At 25.7% G+C, this 15,706-nt stretch overlaps 1 protein-coding gene across 6 annotated transcripts in view; it reads left to right on the top strand.

Moving 5' to 3' along the window:
* The window catches only part of LOC123263209 (tropomodulin), a 53,414-nt gene extending 45,191 nt beyond the window's left edge, over nucleotides 1-8,223 (top strand). For 3 of the 6 annotated variants that reach the window (XM_044725785.1, XM_044725788.1, XM_044725789.1), the window contains 2 exons: nucleotides 3,544-3,589; nucleotides 7,222-8,223. In XM_044725785.1, the coding sequence (XP_044581720.1) occupies nucleotides 3,544-3,589; nucleotides 7,222-7,321 (146 nt within the window). In that variant the 3' untranslated portion in view covers nucleotides 7,322-8,223. The remainder of the gene's footprint in view (nucleotides 1-3,543; nucleotides 3,590-7,221) is intronic. The other 3 variants (XM_044725787.1, XR_006509123.1, XR_006509124.1) reach the window with 1 other exon arrangement.
* The last annotated feature ends 7,483 nt before the right edge of the window (nucleotides 8,224-15,706 follow it).

Raw genomic sequence — 15,706 nt, forward strand, 5'->3', positions numbered from 1 at the left:
TTCGTGTTTATGTGCCGGGATGTGTTAGGCTTTAAAATTCTCGATATATTTTTTTTTTTTATGATTATTATATACCAATCGAATTATTTTTGCATCCCCTACAAGGTTTTTACACCAAACAGTTGATTAGTTAATTATTTTTTTTTTAATTTAGAATTTTCAAATTAACATCTTCGCGTTTCTGTGCCGGGATGAGCCACACGATGTTTTTAGAGTGCATTTATGCTCAAAATCAAAGTAAATACCAATCTTATTACCATTTTGATAATTTCCAGCAATATTTGTTAGTTATATTACGCCGAAATTTTAATAGAGAGTGTCTATGTGATTAATGACAATTTTCGAATGTATTGAGGCTCAAAATCAATGTGAATACAATTTTCCTTTAATGTATTTATTGGTTCTTATAGTTTTTGTTAGTAATGTCACATCAAAATTTTAATATAATATGTACTCAATAAAAAATTAACGATACATTGACCTTAAAAATCAATGTATTGTTTTGTAGCGATCCGATTTTTTGATAATTTCATATGTTGTAAGAATAAATCATAAATAATGGAATGAATAAAGAAAAAAAAAAAAACATAATTTGCATTTAAAAATATCAAGACCGTTTTCTTATCAGCACATTATTTAATAATTAGTTGGTGATTTTCCAAGTATCGCTTAGTTTATAAATACTCAAAACCCTCTTTGTTATTATACCCTTAGGAACATACATTTAAAACCCAGGAGACCTTATAACTGACATGTTACGCTATAGCGGTTGCGTGAGTTGTTTCGACGTGAAACGTCAACCATTTAATTGATTGACGTTATTAGTGTTATTTTTATGCATTTTTTCTTTCTTCACTTATTATTAATATTTATTTAAAAAAATAAAAAAATTATTTTTATTTTTTGGTTGTAAAAAACTCAAAATAGGTATAAATTAAAAATCATTAATCTAGCCAATGGCTTCCATTTATAGGATATGAACTATAAAAAAAGTACTTGGTAAACTTTTTTTTTTTCTTTTTTTTACAAACAAATTGTTACATTGTATTTATTCGGTGGCTCGAATCAATTAAATTGAAAGCTTTTTTGATGTGTATTAACTAGCATAAATTTTTTTTTTATTTTATATGAATATGCGCATGATTAACAACTGTGTGATTCAAATTAATTAATAAATGTTTTTTAATGAAATTTTTTTTAAGGAATTTTAGTCTGCTTTGAAAAAAATTTTTTGAAGCATATAATAATAATAATATCAATTATGATAGTAATATAAATGAAAAGTGTCTTTAGACAATTGATGACGATTTTAGGGTGCATTAAAATGCTCAAAATTAATGTAAATGCTATTTTTATCGTCATTTCAATTTGTTTTGTTATTGTAGATGAATAATATTTTGTTTAAATTTTGATAAACAGTGTCTTGATACGATAATTGACAATTTGAGAATACATTGATACTCAGAATCAATGTACATACTATTTCGATCAAAATTTTGAACCGTTCTGATTTATTTATTTATTTATTTATAATAAACACTAAACTCAAAATTAGACCCATTAATAGGGATCTTTAATGCTAGTTGTTCACATAGTATAGTACAATACAAAATACAATACTTCAAAAGGAATACTTCGTTAAGCAATTTAAGCATAATTACATTTAAGTCGCAGAAAGAATATTACATAATACGCTGATGATTAATTGATAAATTCGCGTTCAAATTCAATTAAAAGACCTTTTTGTATTGTTTACGTCGATCTTTGACTGTATTGACGCCCAAAATCGATGTAAATATCATTTTAATAATTATTTGATTTGATTGAGTGACATTGATCGATATTATTGCGTTAAAATTAAATTAAAAGGATCGACAAGACTATTTACAATTTAAGAGTGCATTGATACTCAAAATCAATGCACATATTATTTTTATCAGCACTTTGGTTAACAATTAATGACAAGTATACGGTGTATTGACGCTCAATATCAATATAATTTTCACTTTTATCAACATTTTGGTTCGCATAAGTAATATTGCTTCAAAATATCGTTTTTGAATTTAAATTTAAAGAATCTTTATGCCAACGTTCTAATTAGCAAATTTTCTAACTCCATTTTAGAGAGTCTTCCATTTGTACGAAAAAAACTATTAGTTCAAAATTTATTATCACTTTAAAAAACCATTCAATATCATTAATATCTAATAAATGTATAATATTTTGGTTTGAATCGTTCAAATAATTTATAATTGGACTATTGTTACATCAAAACGTTAAAAAATCACCCTCTAAAAAATAAGGAGTTATACCAATTGCTAATTAGACCGTCGATATATTTATTACTATTTTAAATTACATTGACGCTCGAAGTCAATGCAAGTAGTCATTTTATCAAGATTCTAATTATAGTCAAAGTTTTTAGTAATATGTTTTTACTAATTGTTTAGGGTGTATTGACGCTCAAAATCAATTTAATTATCACTTTTATCATTTTGATTCACTTACGTAATATTGCTTCAAAATATCCTTTTTAAATTTCAACTAAAAGAATCGTTATATAGTTCATTACTATTTTAGATTACATTGACCTTCGAAGTCAATGAAAATAGTAATTTCATCAACATTTTAATTATATCAAAATTTGATATTAATCTAACTAAAAAATGATAAAAAAAGTGTTTTTATACAATTCCGAATGAGTATCTGATTTATTGACACTCAAAATCAATGCAATTGTAATTTTGCTTAAAAATCAATGTAATTATCATTTTGATTTACTTAAGTAGTATTGCTTTAAAATATTGTTTTCAAATTTCAATTTAAAGAATATTTTTATCATTTATTACTATTTTAGATTGCATTGATCTTCGAAGTCAATGAAAATAGTCATTTCATCAATATTTTAATTATATCAAAATTTGATATTAATCTAACTAAAAAATTATAAAAAGTGTCTTTATACAATTCCTAACGAGTATCGGATGCATTGACGCTCAAAATCAATGTAATTGTCATTTTGCTTAAAATCAATGTCATCTTTATCATTATTTTGATTTATTTCAGTAGTATTGCTTCAAAATATCGTTTTCAAATTTCAATTTAAAGAATTTCTTTATAATTTATTACTATTTTAGATTACATTGACACTCAAAATCAATGCGAATAGTTATTTCTTTAAAATTCTAATTATAGTAAAATTTGATAGTGATATAACGTATAAAATGAATGTAATTATTATTTTGATTCACTGATTTATAATATCACATTTCAATTTTCTATAAAAGAATCTTTAACTAATTAATAACAGTTTTTGACGGCATTGACACTCCGAGTCGATGCAGTCTATTTTTGTCAATATCTCAGCATCTAACTTGCTTGATACAAATTTTCAAAGTTAGCTTGATACAATTTTTCAAAGTTAAAAATGAGAAAAAATTAAAAGACTAGAATTCGCTACTGTCAAACTAATCAGCCGTGTGAATTAATACCGAAAATAATATAAGTAACTCATTAAAATAATAATATTATCTTCTGTTACAGTACGAAAATCCCGACTCGGATCATCTGAGATCAACGACATGTCTCGGTGAGTTAATCTAATCTACATGCATAATTTACATCATAACTTTCATATTCAAATTCCCGTGTATGTAATCCTATCAAACTAAAATATTTAACTCAATTTAGTAAAATTATATTTCCTCATTAACATTATAACCATAATTAATAATTTTCCATCCGTTGGCCGTTAAGTTTTTATCAATCATTAATTATTCCTATAATCAAAGTGAATCCTATAAAAGAATGCTCTACTTTCTTCTTGAAAATCCGAAATTATACTAATTGACAGAGATAGACAGACTTTAATATATATATATATATATATATATATATATATATATATATATATATATATATATATATATATATATATATATATGTATATATATATATATAGCATAATATAAATTTAATATATATCTGAGGGTATTGCTGAATAAATACTATTATGCGGTAGAAAAATAATCTGAGAAGCCAAACAAATAATTCCTGTACTCATCATTTTATTTTTATACAAAGACTTATTCTATTTTTCAACCGTATAATTCAGTTCTATTCAAGAAATAATAATCTAATTTATTGAGGCAGCTAATAAAATAAAAAAAAATTAATAAAATCTTTATCAAAATGCTTTCCATGCGGTGGCCAAAGCTTTTTATAAGGATCAACAACTATTTCGTAAATATTTATCTTTAAAAAGTTTATTTCAAACCGCGTTATTATAACTATCGATTTTATTTTGCAAACTATTAAAAAGTGCTTCACAATCGAAAATTCTTCTTTACATACTTTACTGTGAATTTTTATTTTTGTAGTTTTGTGAGTTCACGGAATTATTATTTTTGTACTATAAAACAGATAATTTATTCAATAACTTTATAATTTTTTTTATTTATTTAGAGTAACAAAATTTATCAACGAGAAAATCGTTGAAATAAAATAAAAAAATTTGATAAATCCAAATGTGCCTTAAGCTCTCATATATGTAAATTAATCAAAGGAAAGTTTTAATATATATATATATATACATATATATATATATATATATATATATATATATATATATATAAGTTTTCACTAATAACTTTAATACTATTTTCAATTTTTTAATAATTTTATATCAAACATCAATAGATGAAAAAACATCTACTGTATACTACAAGAATAAATTTAAAAAATAATTTTACTAAGTTAATTACAAGAAATTAATTTTATTTACAATTCAATTTTAAAGCTCGTTTAAATTTTCCCGCGAGTATTTTTTTATACGAATTGAACGCCCTCTTTCGTTCCGAGAGGTGAACCATAAAAAAGAACTAATCAAAGACTGTTCTATCTTTGGTCAGCCAGCGAACACAATTGAGTATAGTATCAGCTGTCTTCAAGTTGTATTTACAAATAAATTTTTATAAATGGCTTCTCAAAGGACAGAAAATTTCTCCAATTGCCAGCCAAAAAAATTAATTATAATTAAACAAAACAATATTAAACTGCAATTTTCAATACGAAACTTCCCATAAGGCAAATGAAGAGATTAAAAAATAAATAGAGTTAAAAAATTTATTTTTTCAAGAGTTATCGTGTTTGCCCCTCCATAAAAACTTTAGAAATCTATATCAGCCATTTAAATCCTTTTTTTTTTTTAATCGTAAATTTATCGATTTTATAATATTTAAAACGGTAATTTCTCCTTACCTTTTTGTAATTGTTATAAATTTATTTTTTAAATTCGCTGTAAGCTGGCGTTGCGCGCTGGATATTATACTACGTCACTGCCGTTTAAATTTGAATTTACGAAATAATTTTTATTTTTTTTTTTTTTTTTTTTTTTTTCAATTAATGTAAAAACCCCAATATATGATCATGTATACCTATATTTGTGAATATAGATATACAAATACATGGAGTGATCATATACTGGTACGTGATCATCTATTGGGGCTTTTACCTTACTTAGACAAATAAATTATTAAAATTTTTTGTATTATTGTAATAATTGATAGTAATAAATTTTATTTTATTGAACTTGATAAATTAACAATATATTATATTTTTTATTTAAAATTCAATAGACAGTATGAGTCCTGCACTTTTGGATTTCTAAAACTTTTTTAATTTGATTAATTTTAAAATAAATTTACTTGACGCGCAGCCTGTAATTGATTCACTGCTTGTTGATATTTATCTATAAAATTTACATGTAAATAATAGAAGATTAGTAAGCATTATAAATGTGACTACAATTTTATTTATATACATTATAAAAAAATTACAAATATTTCTTAATTTTATTTAAAAATTTTTTCAGTTTCTAAAAATAATTTATCATTATCGTTCAATTTTTAGTGAATTTAATTATTGATTAAAAGTATTGGAAAAATAAATTTAACTTTCGGATTCAGTGCTATTTTCATTTTGAATAATCAGAGGTAAAAAATAATCAGAGTTGATTATTTTTTATTCAATTAACGTTGAAAGAACGGAAAAATAAATAAAAAGTTTGAAGTAGATGAATTTATTTTTAGCGAAAATTCGTCGAATTTCAGTAAGCCCTGTGGTTTATTTATCGCTTCTGGGTTTTATTTTCATTGGGAAAATAAATTTCGTCGGTTGATAAAGTTCGTAGGGATCTGGGTTTGATGGATAATTCCGTGTAATTTACGACATACCTTAATATTCATATTTCATATTTATTTATAAATTAATTAACTTTAGCAACGAGGAATATTAATTTTATACAGAATTGTCAATTAAAGTTTTTAATTAATTAAATAATTAATTTAATTAGTTAACCAATTGACGGGTGACAGATTCATTTATTAATACAAAATGACAAGACCTGACATTTATAACCGGAAAGTAAGTAACCCGTTTCCTTTTCCTCAATAGTTCATCGAATTTCAATTAACACAATTTAATTAAAAGTTTGTAATCATTAAATCGATATCAAAGGTGATGTCTTTGTTTATTTCTTTCAAGCTTTATAGTCCACTATCTGTACTACTCAAATACATAAATTTCTAATATAATCTATTGACATGCCTAAAAAAGAACAATGACCTGATCTCCGAATTGGCCGTAACTGTTTCTGATTTTCCAATGGTGGTACCTATTTAAAACTTTTTTTTCTCTTAACTAATTTCAACTCAAAGGTCTTCTGAATGATGGTAACATTCTTGAGCAGCGTCTCAAAATATTAAAACCCGACGACGCGTGACACGTCGCCGATTATATAGTAATTTTTTGACACGTTTGTTTGTTTTTACCAGATACTTTTTCGATACTTGCCGTATTATTGTTATTTATTTATTCGCTAAGCCGAGCAGATAAATCTCGCAAGCAAGCTGCTGGAAACCGAAAATAAATCTCGAATTAAACGACTATTGTTTATTAATATTGATAATTACAATCTTTTATTTATTTTTTTTATTTGTTTGGCGCTGTTGAATAAATAATTCATTAATCAGCCGACATTACCCAGTAAACCTGCACCAACATACAACATACTCGTTTCAGAGTATTAATATTTCAGAGTATTAATATTGAGTATTAAAAGCAAATACGAGATAAAAAATAACAAAAACAAAGACATCACTTTTAATAAATTAACAATCAAATTGTAAAAATGTTATTATTAATAATCAATGTCAATATCAGATCATCAATGACTAAGGATTCAAAGAACTTGCATCAAAATTCAACTCAGAGCCCGAAGAATTCACCAGCAAAGGCCAAAAATCAAGAAGACGACCGATAAATATTACTGGCAACAAATTTTAATAATATTAACAATTATCGCCAGTTATTTTATACATTTTTAACTAAAAAACGCAAGCCCAAATGTTTAAAAATTCACAAGCGATAGCTTCGCACGCAGAAGCTTAGACGCCGCTAAAAACCTCCACAAAATGGACGAACGAATCAAGATGGCAGAGCACGGGTCGTCATTCGAAGAAATGAAGTATCTATTAATAAAACAATCCTTTTTTATTATTTTATTTATAAAACAATGAAGACATGTCATTTTATTATGAACTTATTAAACATTAATTATAATTATTATATTAATAATAATAATGACTATTAATATATAAAATAAATATTTAATCACCGATAATTAAGTTAATTTCTAGCTCTGCTATTTACCAATTAAAACATAAATAAACTAAAAAAAAAATAATAATAAATTTGTAAATATTGTCTTGTAATGCGTTTTAAGAAATGCTGAATTTATTATTTCATTACAATAATCAATTAATTAAATTAATTTATTGGTTATTGAAATTTTTATTATTTAAGATTTTTAATTATTATTAATGATACGTGTATTTGTGTTAAGTAATCGTGAGAATGATTTATTTCAAAACTTGGGTCAAAAAAAAAAAAAAATTTAAGAAACTTTTAATTTAAATTGTTTTTCAAAATAATTTTGTGTGAAAGATTAGCGAATGCTGGATGAAACGCTTGTAGTTTTAAAATTTTATTGTCGTACTCATTTTGCTAAAAAATAGCTATTTACCTACAGTCGGTAACTTTCGGCAACATTTTTTAGGTAATCCAATAGATGGCGCTGATTAAATATGGGTGGTGGGGGCTAGTGACGTCATGCCCTGTATTTGCGGGAAATTTAAATTATACAGAGGTTCATATTAAATTTTATTGGAAAAAAAAATTAATTCTAAAATTATTTCAGGCGGCGGTAAAATAAGAATTTCATTTTTTAAAGTGAATTTAAATTTTGAAATTGTGTAGAGTGAATAGTTTAATTTCTAATTATTTATTTTTTTTTTATTTAATTATTAATTATTTTTTAATTATTAATTATTTAAATAAATACTCAAATATCACGTCATCTATTGCGCATATATAAAATTTAATTAAACTGCCGGTTTGGAGAAAACGAGCGATGACATTATTTTAAATATAAACGATGTAATTTTATTTAACATTATGATTGTTATTATTGATAATAAAAGTAGCCTATATATATTTGCACGCAAAATGCCAGAATTAAAAATATATGTACGTGATAAAAGGAATTAAATAATACAATAAATACGACTAAGTAATGAGTAAAAAAAAAAAAACATTGACGCGTATGATAATTTAAAATGAAAAGCCTTGTTAGCTTTATTATTATTATTACTATTATAATAATTATGAAAAATAATCCTATTGTTGTAACACGATAAAATTGAATAAATGAATAAAACTGCACCTTTTTTATTATTGAAAGTTACAAGCCATGAATTTATTTACCGTTTATGTTTTTGTGTTTTTATTCAAGATAAAAAATTCTTAAATTAAGAACAATTTACTTACGTTGAGAATAATTTTTTCAGATAGAAGTGAACATTTAATGCCGATTTTTACACTGTTTTTAGTAACTTGATATTTTGAAATACTATTTTGCAATTGTGAATTTATAATATTGATGTCGGTGAACAATTTCAGAGGAATTTGAATAACAAACCGTCTAATCAACTCCACAGTTGCGGCATGATTGATCAAGTCGCTTCAGACGGTAACAGTAAAGTCCGATAGCAAGTAAACTAAGACCGTACGCTCAATCTTCAAAGTCAAAGATCTTGACGGTACACGCGAAATTAAATTATTAATCTGCATCCGAGAAATTCCTCAGCAATTATGGTGTATTCAAAATTATTTGGTGGCTTAGTAATCGTTCAATAAAATTAAATTCATAAGTATATTTTGGGGTCGAATTGATTGAACTTAGATTCAAACAAGGTGTTAAGATCTGAAGATTATTGCTAATTGAGAAAAAAAGAAACTACAGTGTAACCTTAATATAACGAGCCTCAATATAACGAACTCCTTGATTTAATGAATTTTTCAAAATCTCCCAGAACTGCCCATGAGAGTATGTAGAATATATCTTTACATTACGAATATATTTTTCAAATAACCTCACTATAACGAAAGTTCAATCATTGCAGAATATAGATAAAAACTATTATTGACCTTTATATAACAAATTTTCCAGCCTATAACCTCTACGCAATATATCCTACAAATTATCCTATAAGGTAAAAGCCCCAATGTATGATCATGTACCAGTATATGATCACTCCATGTATTTGTATACCTATATTTGTGAATATAGATATACAAATACATAGAGTGATCATATACTGGTACGTGATCATCTATTGGGGCTTTTACCTTATATAGACAATAATTTATGACTTTTTTCGAGTAAAAAAACAAAAAATGAAGATTAAGCTATCATTATTCCTTAATCATGTTGTTAATTTCCTATACGCTTACATTCTATGTTTATATTTTATGCTTTTTTTCTATGTTTAGATTCTATGCTTACGCATTGATAACGATTTCTATTTTGACCGAAAACTGATTTAAATGTTTTCTAATAAATGATTCTGTATTTTGATTTACATGAGTTGTTATTTATCAGTGAAAATTTTCTTACCTTGTTATAACGAATCGAGTTTAATCTAACCTTTTTATAACAAACCTCACTGCTACGAATAACTCGATATAACGAATAATTTCTATTTCCCTTTACCCTGTTAAAAATTTTGTAAAATTACAATCATATTACAAAAGAAATAATAAGTAAAATTACAAATCAGTGTATAGCAATGCAAAATAATAAAATACAATTCTTGTAATTTTTCAACACCTGTCAGGAAATCTACTAAGATGTATTGTAAATTTACAATCTTCATGTATAAAACTAACACGCATTGTAATATTACAGAACCGTTCGTCAATTTTTAAGAAAAAGCTTTTTAATTTTGCAAACGTCATTTGTGATCTGATTCGGCATAATTGTATGTAAAATCACAAAAAAATATTGCAATTTATATTACAATATTCTCATAAAAAATTTAAAAAGCTTTTTTTTATTTTTACAATTTTTATTGTAAAATTACACAGTGCAATGTAATGTTACCAGACAATTTTAATTGTATTACACGAATTGTAATTCTACTTCACTGTTTTCCAATTTTAAAAACAATTTTAGTCTATGGTTATTTATTTGTAATAATAAATTCGAGGCATCATTAATCTTTTATAAATTTTAATATTACGCTCAAACGATCATTTTGAAATAAATATATTTGAATGAGTATTTGTTATACTTAAACTTTTATAAAATATTCAATGAATTATCAATAATGTAAAAGTTAGTTATTTTCCATCAATAAATAGCATCATATAACACAAATAATATAAATAATAAATAATCAGCCGTAAAGCTCAATCACCACATAGGATTAGCTTATAAGAATAATAAGATGTTAAATCACCTATCGGTCATACGGCGTAGGGCGTTAGGTATCGGCCTAGCAAGCGCGCGGCTCGTGTTCGATTCTTAGTTAGGGTAAATATTATTTTTACTTTATATCATCAGGGTTAAAAAATTAGGTCTACGTGAGATGCAAAATCTAAGTCAGCGCTTCATAAAAATAAAATGACAACAAATATTAAATCAAATCTTTCTTTTTTATTATTTTAATTCAAGCAAAATTTAAGTTAAGTATTGTAATTTTACAAACTTAGCTAATCTAAAAATATTTGTAAAATTACAAAACCGTTTTGTAAAATTAGTAACCTCACAGAGCTATAAATGTTTTGTAATATTACTATACCCAATTGTAATTTTAAATAAATGTTTTGCCTATTAGCTTCCAATAAATTTCTTGTAAAATTACAATAGAAATTTTTAACAGTGTAGTTTCGTTATATCAAGACTGCACTGTAACTATAATATGAAATTTCTTATGTAACTAACATAAAAATGTAAATATTACATTCTACAATGTAATTCTTATAAAATCTGTAATAATTACAATTTGAAACTGTAACTTTTCCAGTTTTCTATACGAAGCGCCACCTTTACATTATATGATGTAATTTTTCCATTTTTCTTTTTTCCGTGTAATTAGACCGTCGATATTAAAAGAATACTGTCGAATAGTTATTTCAGTTTCCCTCTATAAAAATTCCATTTTTACACTATGACTTACAATCATAGTTCAAGATTTGATTGAAAAATGGAACGATAATTGAAATTTACACTCTTCTGCAAAGTTAGATGTACATAGAGCACAAAATGGGGTTTTTAAGATAAGTCTTTTGTCATATTTGGCGGGATAGGAAATCCCCGAATAGCCCTTAGGCTCATACCAGTACATCATCTTTTAGTGTGTATGGAAACTTGCAACATTAATCATCCCGAGAAAATGCTACTCTGTGCACTTTTACTTTTATTGCACATACATAGACTCATTTTGTATTGTAATTTATAGACCACTACTTTAAATCACACTTTCACAAACTTGTAACTATAAGAAGGATGACAATAATAAAATAATAACAATAATAATAATAATAATAATCTATATTATAAAGAGAATAAGAAAAATTTTGTTTCCAGGATAGTCATATGATAAAATCGATTTTTTTAGTGAAATTTAGTGTCATTGCAAAGGTCTTGACTTGAATTTGTGCCTTTTTAAGGTTTCATATCATTCTCACCGATAGTCAATTTATTATGATAAGTATTTAGGTTGCATTCAAAAATACTCTATCTCTAGATACATAATTAAGAAATGACCTTGTATCTTGTGAACTATTGACATTTTTGAAAATATAAGCTCATCCCAATGTTACACACATCAAGAGCTTTTATTTGAGTATCCACATCAATTTTTCATATATTTATATATTATATATATATAATATATTAGAATGCATGTTGGTACTCAAATAATGTCATTTCTTAGTCATTTTCAAAGTCACTAAATCAAAAATTGACTTAGTCATTTCTTAGTTATTGACATTTTTCAAGATACTAGAATTCAAATTTGCGCGCGCAAGCGTGCGCCTGACTATAAAATTTGCATATATTTTCATGCTTATGATATATTCGACCAATCACGTTACGAATAGTTTGATGTCACATACATTTCATCTCAATTTTATTATGGGATAAGCTCATCCTGATGTTACGCTCATTGAGACCTTTTATTTGAGTACGCACACGAATTTTTGTTTTATATATTTTACAAATATGAGATGAATCATATGTATAAAATATATGGAAAAATTTGTATGTGTGTTCAAATGCAAGGTCTCGATAAGTATAACTCCAGGATGAGCTTATATTATTAAAAATATCATTAGTAGACAAAATAAAACGTCATTTCTTAGTTATTGACATTTTTCAAGATATAAGCTCATTCTAATATTACGCTCATCGAGACCTTTCATTTGAGTACGCACACCATTTTTTTCATATATTTTATAAACCTATATGATATTTCCCATATTTGTGGAATATATAAAATTCATAAAAAATTCATGTGGGCTATGTAAATATTACTATAATGTAATATAGCTATAGACGTAATTTATTTCAGTTAAGGGAAAAATATATTAATTTAAATAATCTTAGCTAGAGATAAAGCTATAGAATTTCCATAGTCTATATTTACACTTTTTCAATGTCTGATCTATCGTGCCCGTAGATCTCATTTATTAAAAAAATCGAATGATCCCGGAAAAATGTCAAAATGGCGAGGTGCCCCGAGGCGGAGAGTCCGAATACACCAAGAGATATTTATTACAAATAATAAGCAGACTTTACTATCGAATAATTATGAAGACTTTATTTAGTCCAATAAAATAAAACGAATTAATTTTTATACAAAAATTAATCAGTTTATTAACAGAAAACGACTGTTTGAATTATTTGAGCTATTCGAACGATTCGAATTATTCGGACTATTCGAACTATTCGAATTATTCGAAATTCGAATCGAATAATTCGATTCGAATTCTAGGCGAATTATTCGTAAACTCGAATATTCGCACACCCCTAGTAAAATAAAAAAAAAATATTGTAATTTATATTACAATAATCTCATAAAAAATTTAAAAAGCTTTTTTTATTTTTACAATTTTAATTGTAAAATTACACAGTGCAATGTAATATTACCAGACAATTTTAATTATATTACATGAATTTTAATTCTACTTAACTGTTTTCCAATTTTAAAAACAATACTTTTCAGTTTGACAAAAATGAGACTGATGTATCAAAAAACAACAATGTCCTTCATATATATTTCTACTAATTTTTAGTCTATGGTTGTTTATTTGTAATAATAAATTCGAGGCATCATTTATCTTTTATAAATTTTAATATTACGCTCAAATGATCATTTCGAAATCAATATATTTGAATGAGTATATGTTGGACTTTAATTTTTATAATATTCAATGAATTATAAATAATGTAAAAGTTAGTTATTTTCCATCAATAAACAGCATCAAATAACACAAATAATTTAAATAACAAATAATAAGCCATCATGTTCAATCACCACATAGGATTAGCTTATAAGAATAATAAGATGTTGAATCACCTATCGGCCGTACGGCGTGGGGCGTTAGGTATCGGTCTGGTAAGCGCGCGGCTCGCGTTCGATTCTTACTTGGGGTAAATATTATTTTCACTTTATATCATCAGAGTTGTAAAAATTAGGTCTACGTGAGATGCAAAATCTAGTCAGCGCTTCATAAAAATAAAATGACAACAAATATTAAACCAGATTGTTCTTTTTTATTATTTCAATTCAAAGAAAGTATTGTAATTTTACAAACTTAACTAATCTAAAAATATTTGTAAAATAAAACCTTGTAAAATTAGTAACCTCACATCTATATATGTTTTGTAATATTACTATACCCGATTGTAATTTTAAATAAATGTTTTGCCTATTAGCTTCCAATACATTTTTTGTAAAATTACAATAGAAATTTTTAACAGTGTAGACTATGCCAGATTTCCGGTTGCTATGTTATATTTTTCCATTAATAATTGGAATCAAACAATATTCTTTCAGTTGGAATTTTCTATTGTATTTTGCATATCCTACGTAGGGTAGGGCGGGGCTAGTTGATCACTTTTGGTTCAACCTTCCATAACTTTAAGATGATGTATTGGATTTAATCAAGTCATATACTGTTAGGTTCGTAATTTAGTCTTCTTTAAAAGGTCTAGCAACACAGAAACGATTCGAGTCCAAATTTTCAAGTTATTCCTGGAAATACGCGAGCGCTCCAAATTGCTCAACATGCCTCACTAGTGAGGCTAGTTGAGCATGGGTATGAGGCTAGTTGTGCATTGGCTAAAATAAACAGAATGACTGAATAGGATGATATGAAAACAAAATAAAATTGTAATTAACAAACAAATATTTAATTAATTATAATTCTACATACGTATAATTATGATTATAATAATAATTATAAACATAATAGTATTAATTATAATTATGTTATATATTTATTAATATAATATCAGTATGAGTTATTTTAATTTTTACACATTATATTAAATCATCACATGTACAAATCAATTGATAATTATTATTTTAGTGAAAAATTTATCGAAAAATTTCATTTATCAAAATTGAAAATCTAGTAGGACTACTTTAACACGCAGTCAGCGCCTTGCTCAACTAGCCCCAATTGAGGCAACAAAATAAAAGTTAGGTTATAAAAGAATGATAAGAATTAAAAATAAATAATCATATATAATCGAAAGGGCAAACATTAAGTCATCTTTCAATACTTTCGTGATCACGAAATAGCATTTTTAAGCGAATGTAGGAGAAAAATTCTAAAGACCTATTTTTTTTTTGACGCAAAAAAAAAAGAAAACGTTTTGTCAGTTAGTCTAAACATCAGGCAGCAGTTGACTTTCGCGCGATGTGTTCTCCTCTTATAACCCTTTCTTTTCATCATTTACACTTTTGTTGTAAGTTGCTTAGTTTTCGAGATATTTCGATTGCACAACTTGCCCCTACGATTAACTAGCCCCGCCCTACCATAATAACCGGTAAATTCGAGTACGTAATCCATTTTTAATTTGTTTCAATTTATTTCACTTATTGTCTTCTACAAGTATTAGTTTCAATGCAATCATCGTTAGTGATAGTCTTTAGGTAAAAGTCTGATTTGCCGAAAAATAGTCATAGAAGATTGTCAATCAGCCATTTAACTTGTATACTCGATTTGGAATCAACTGTGAGTATATTGTTAAGTATTAATCAATTTTGGAGTTATTTCATAAAAAATTTCATGA

Source organism: Cotesia glomerata, linkage group LG4 (assembly GCF_020080835.1).
Source record: "Cotesia glomerata isolate CgM1 linkage group LG4, MPM_Cglom_v2.3, whole genome shotgun sequence".
Taxonomy (NCBI): Eukaryota; Metazoa; Arthropoda; class Insecta; order Hymenoptera; family Braconidae; genus Cotesia; species Cotesia glomerata.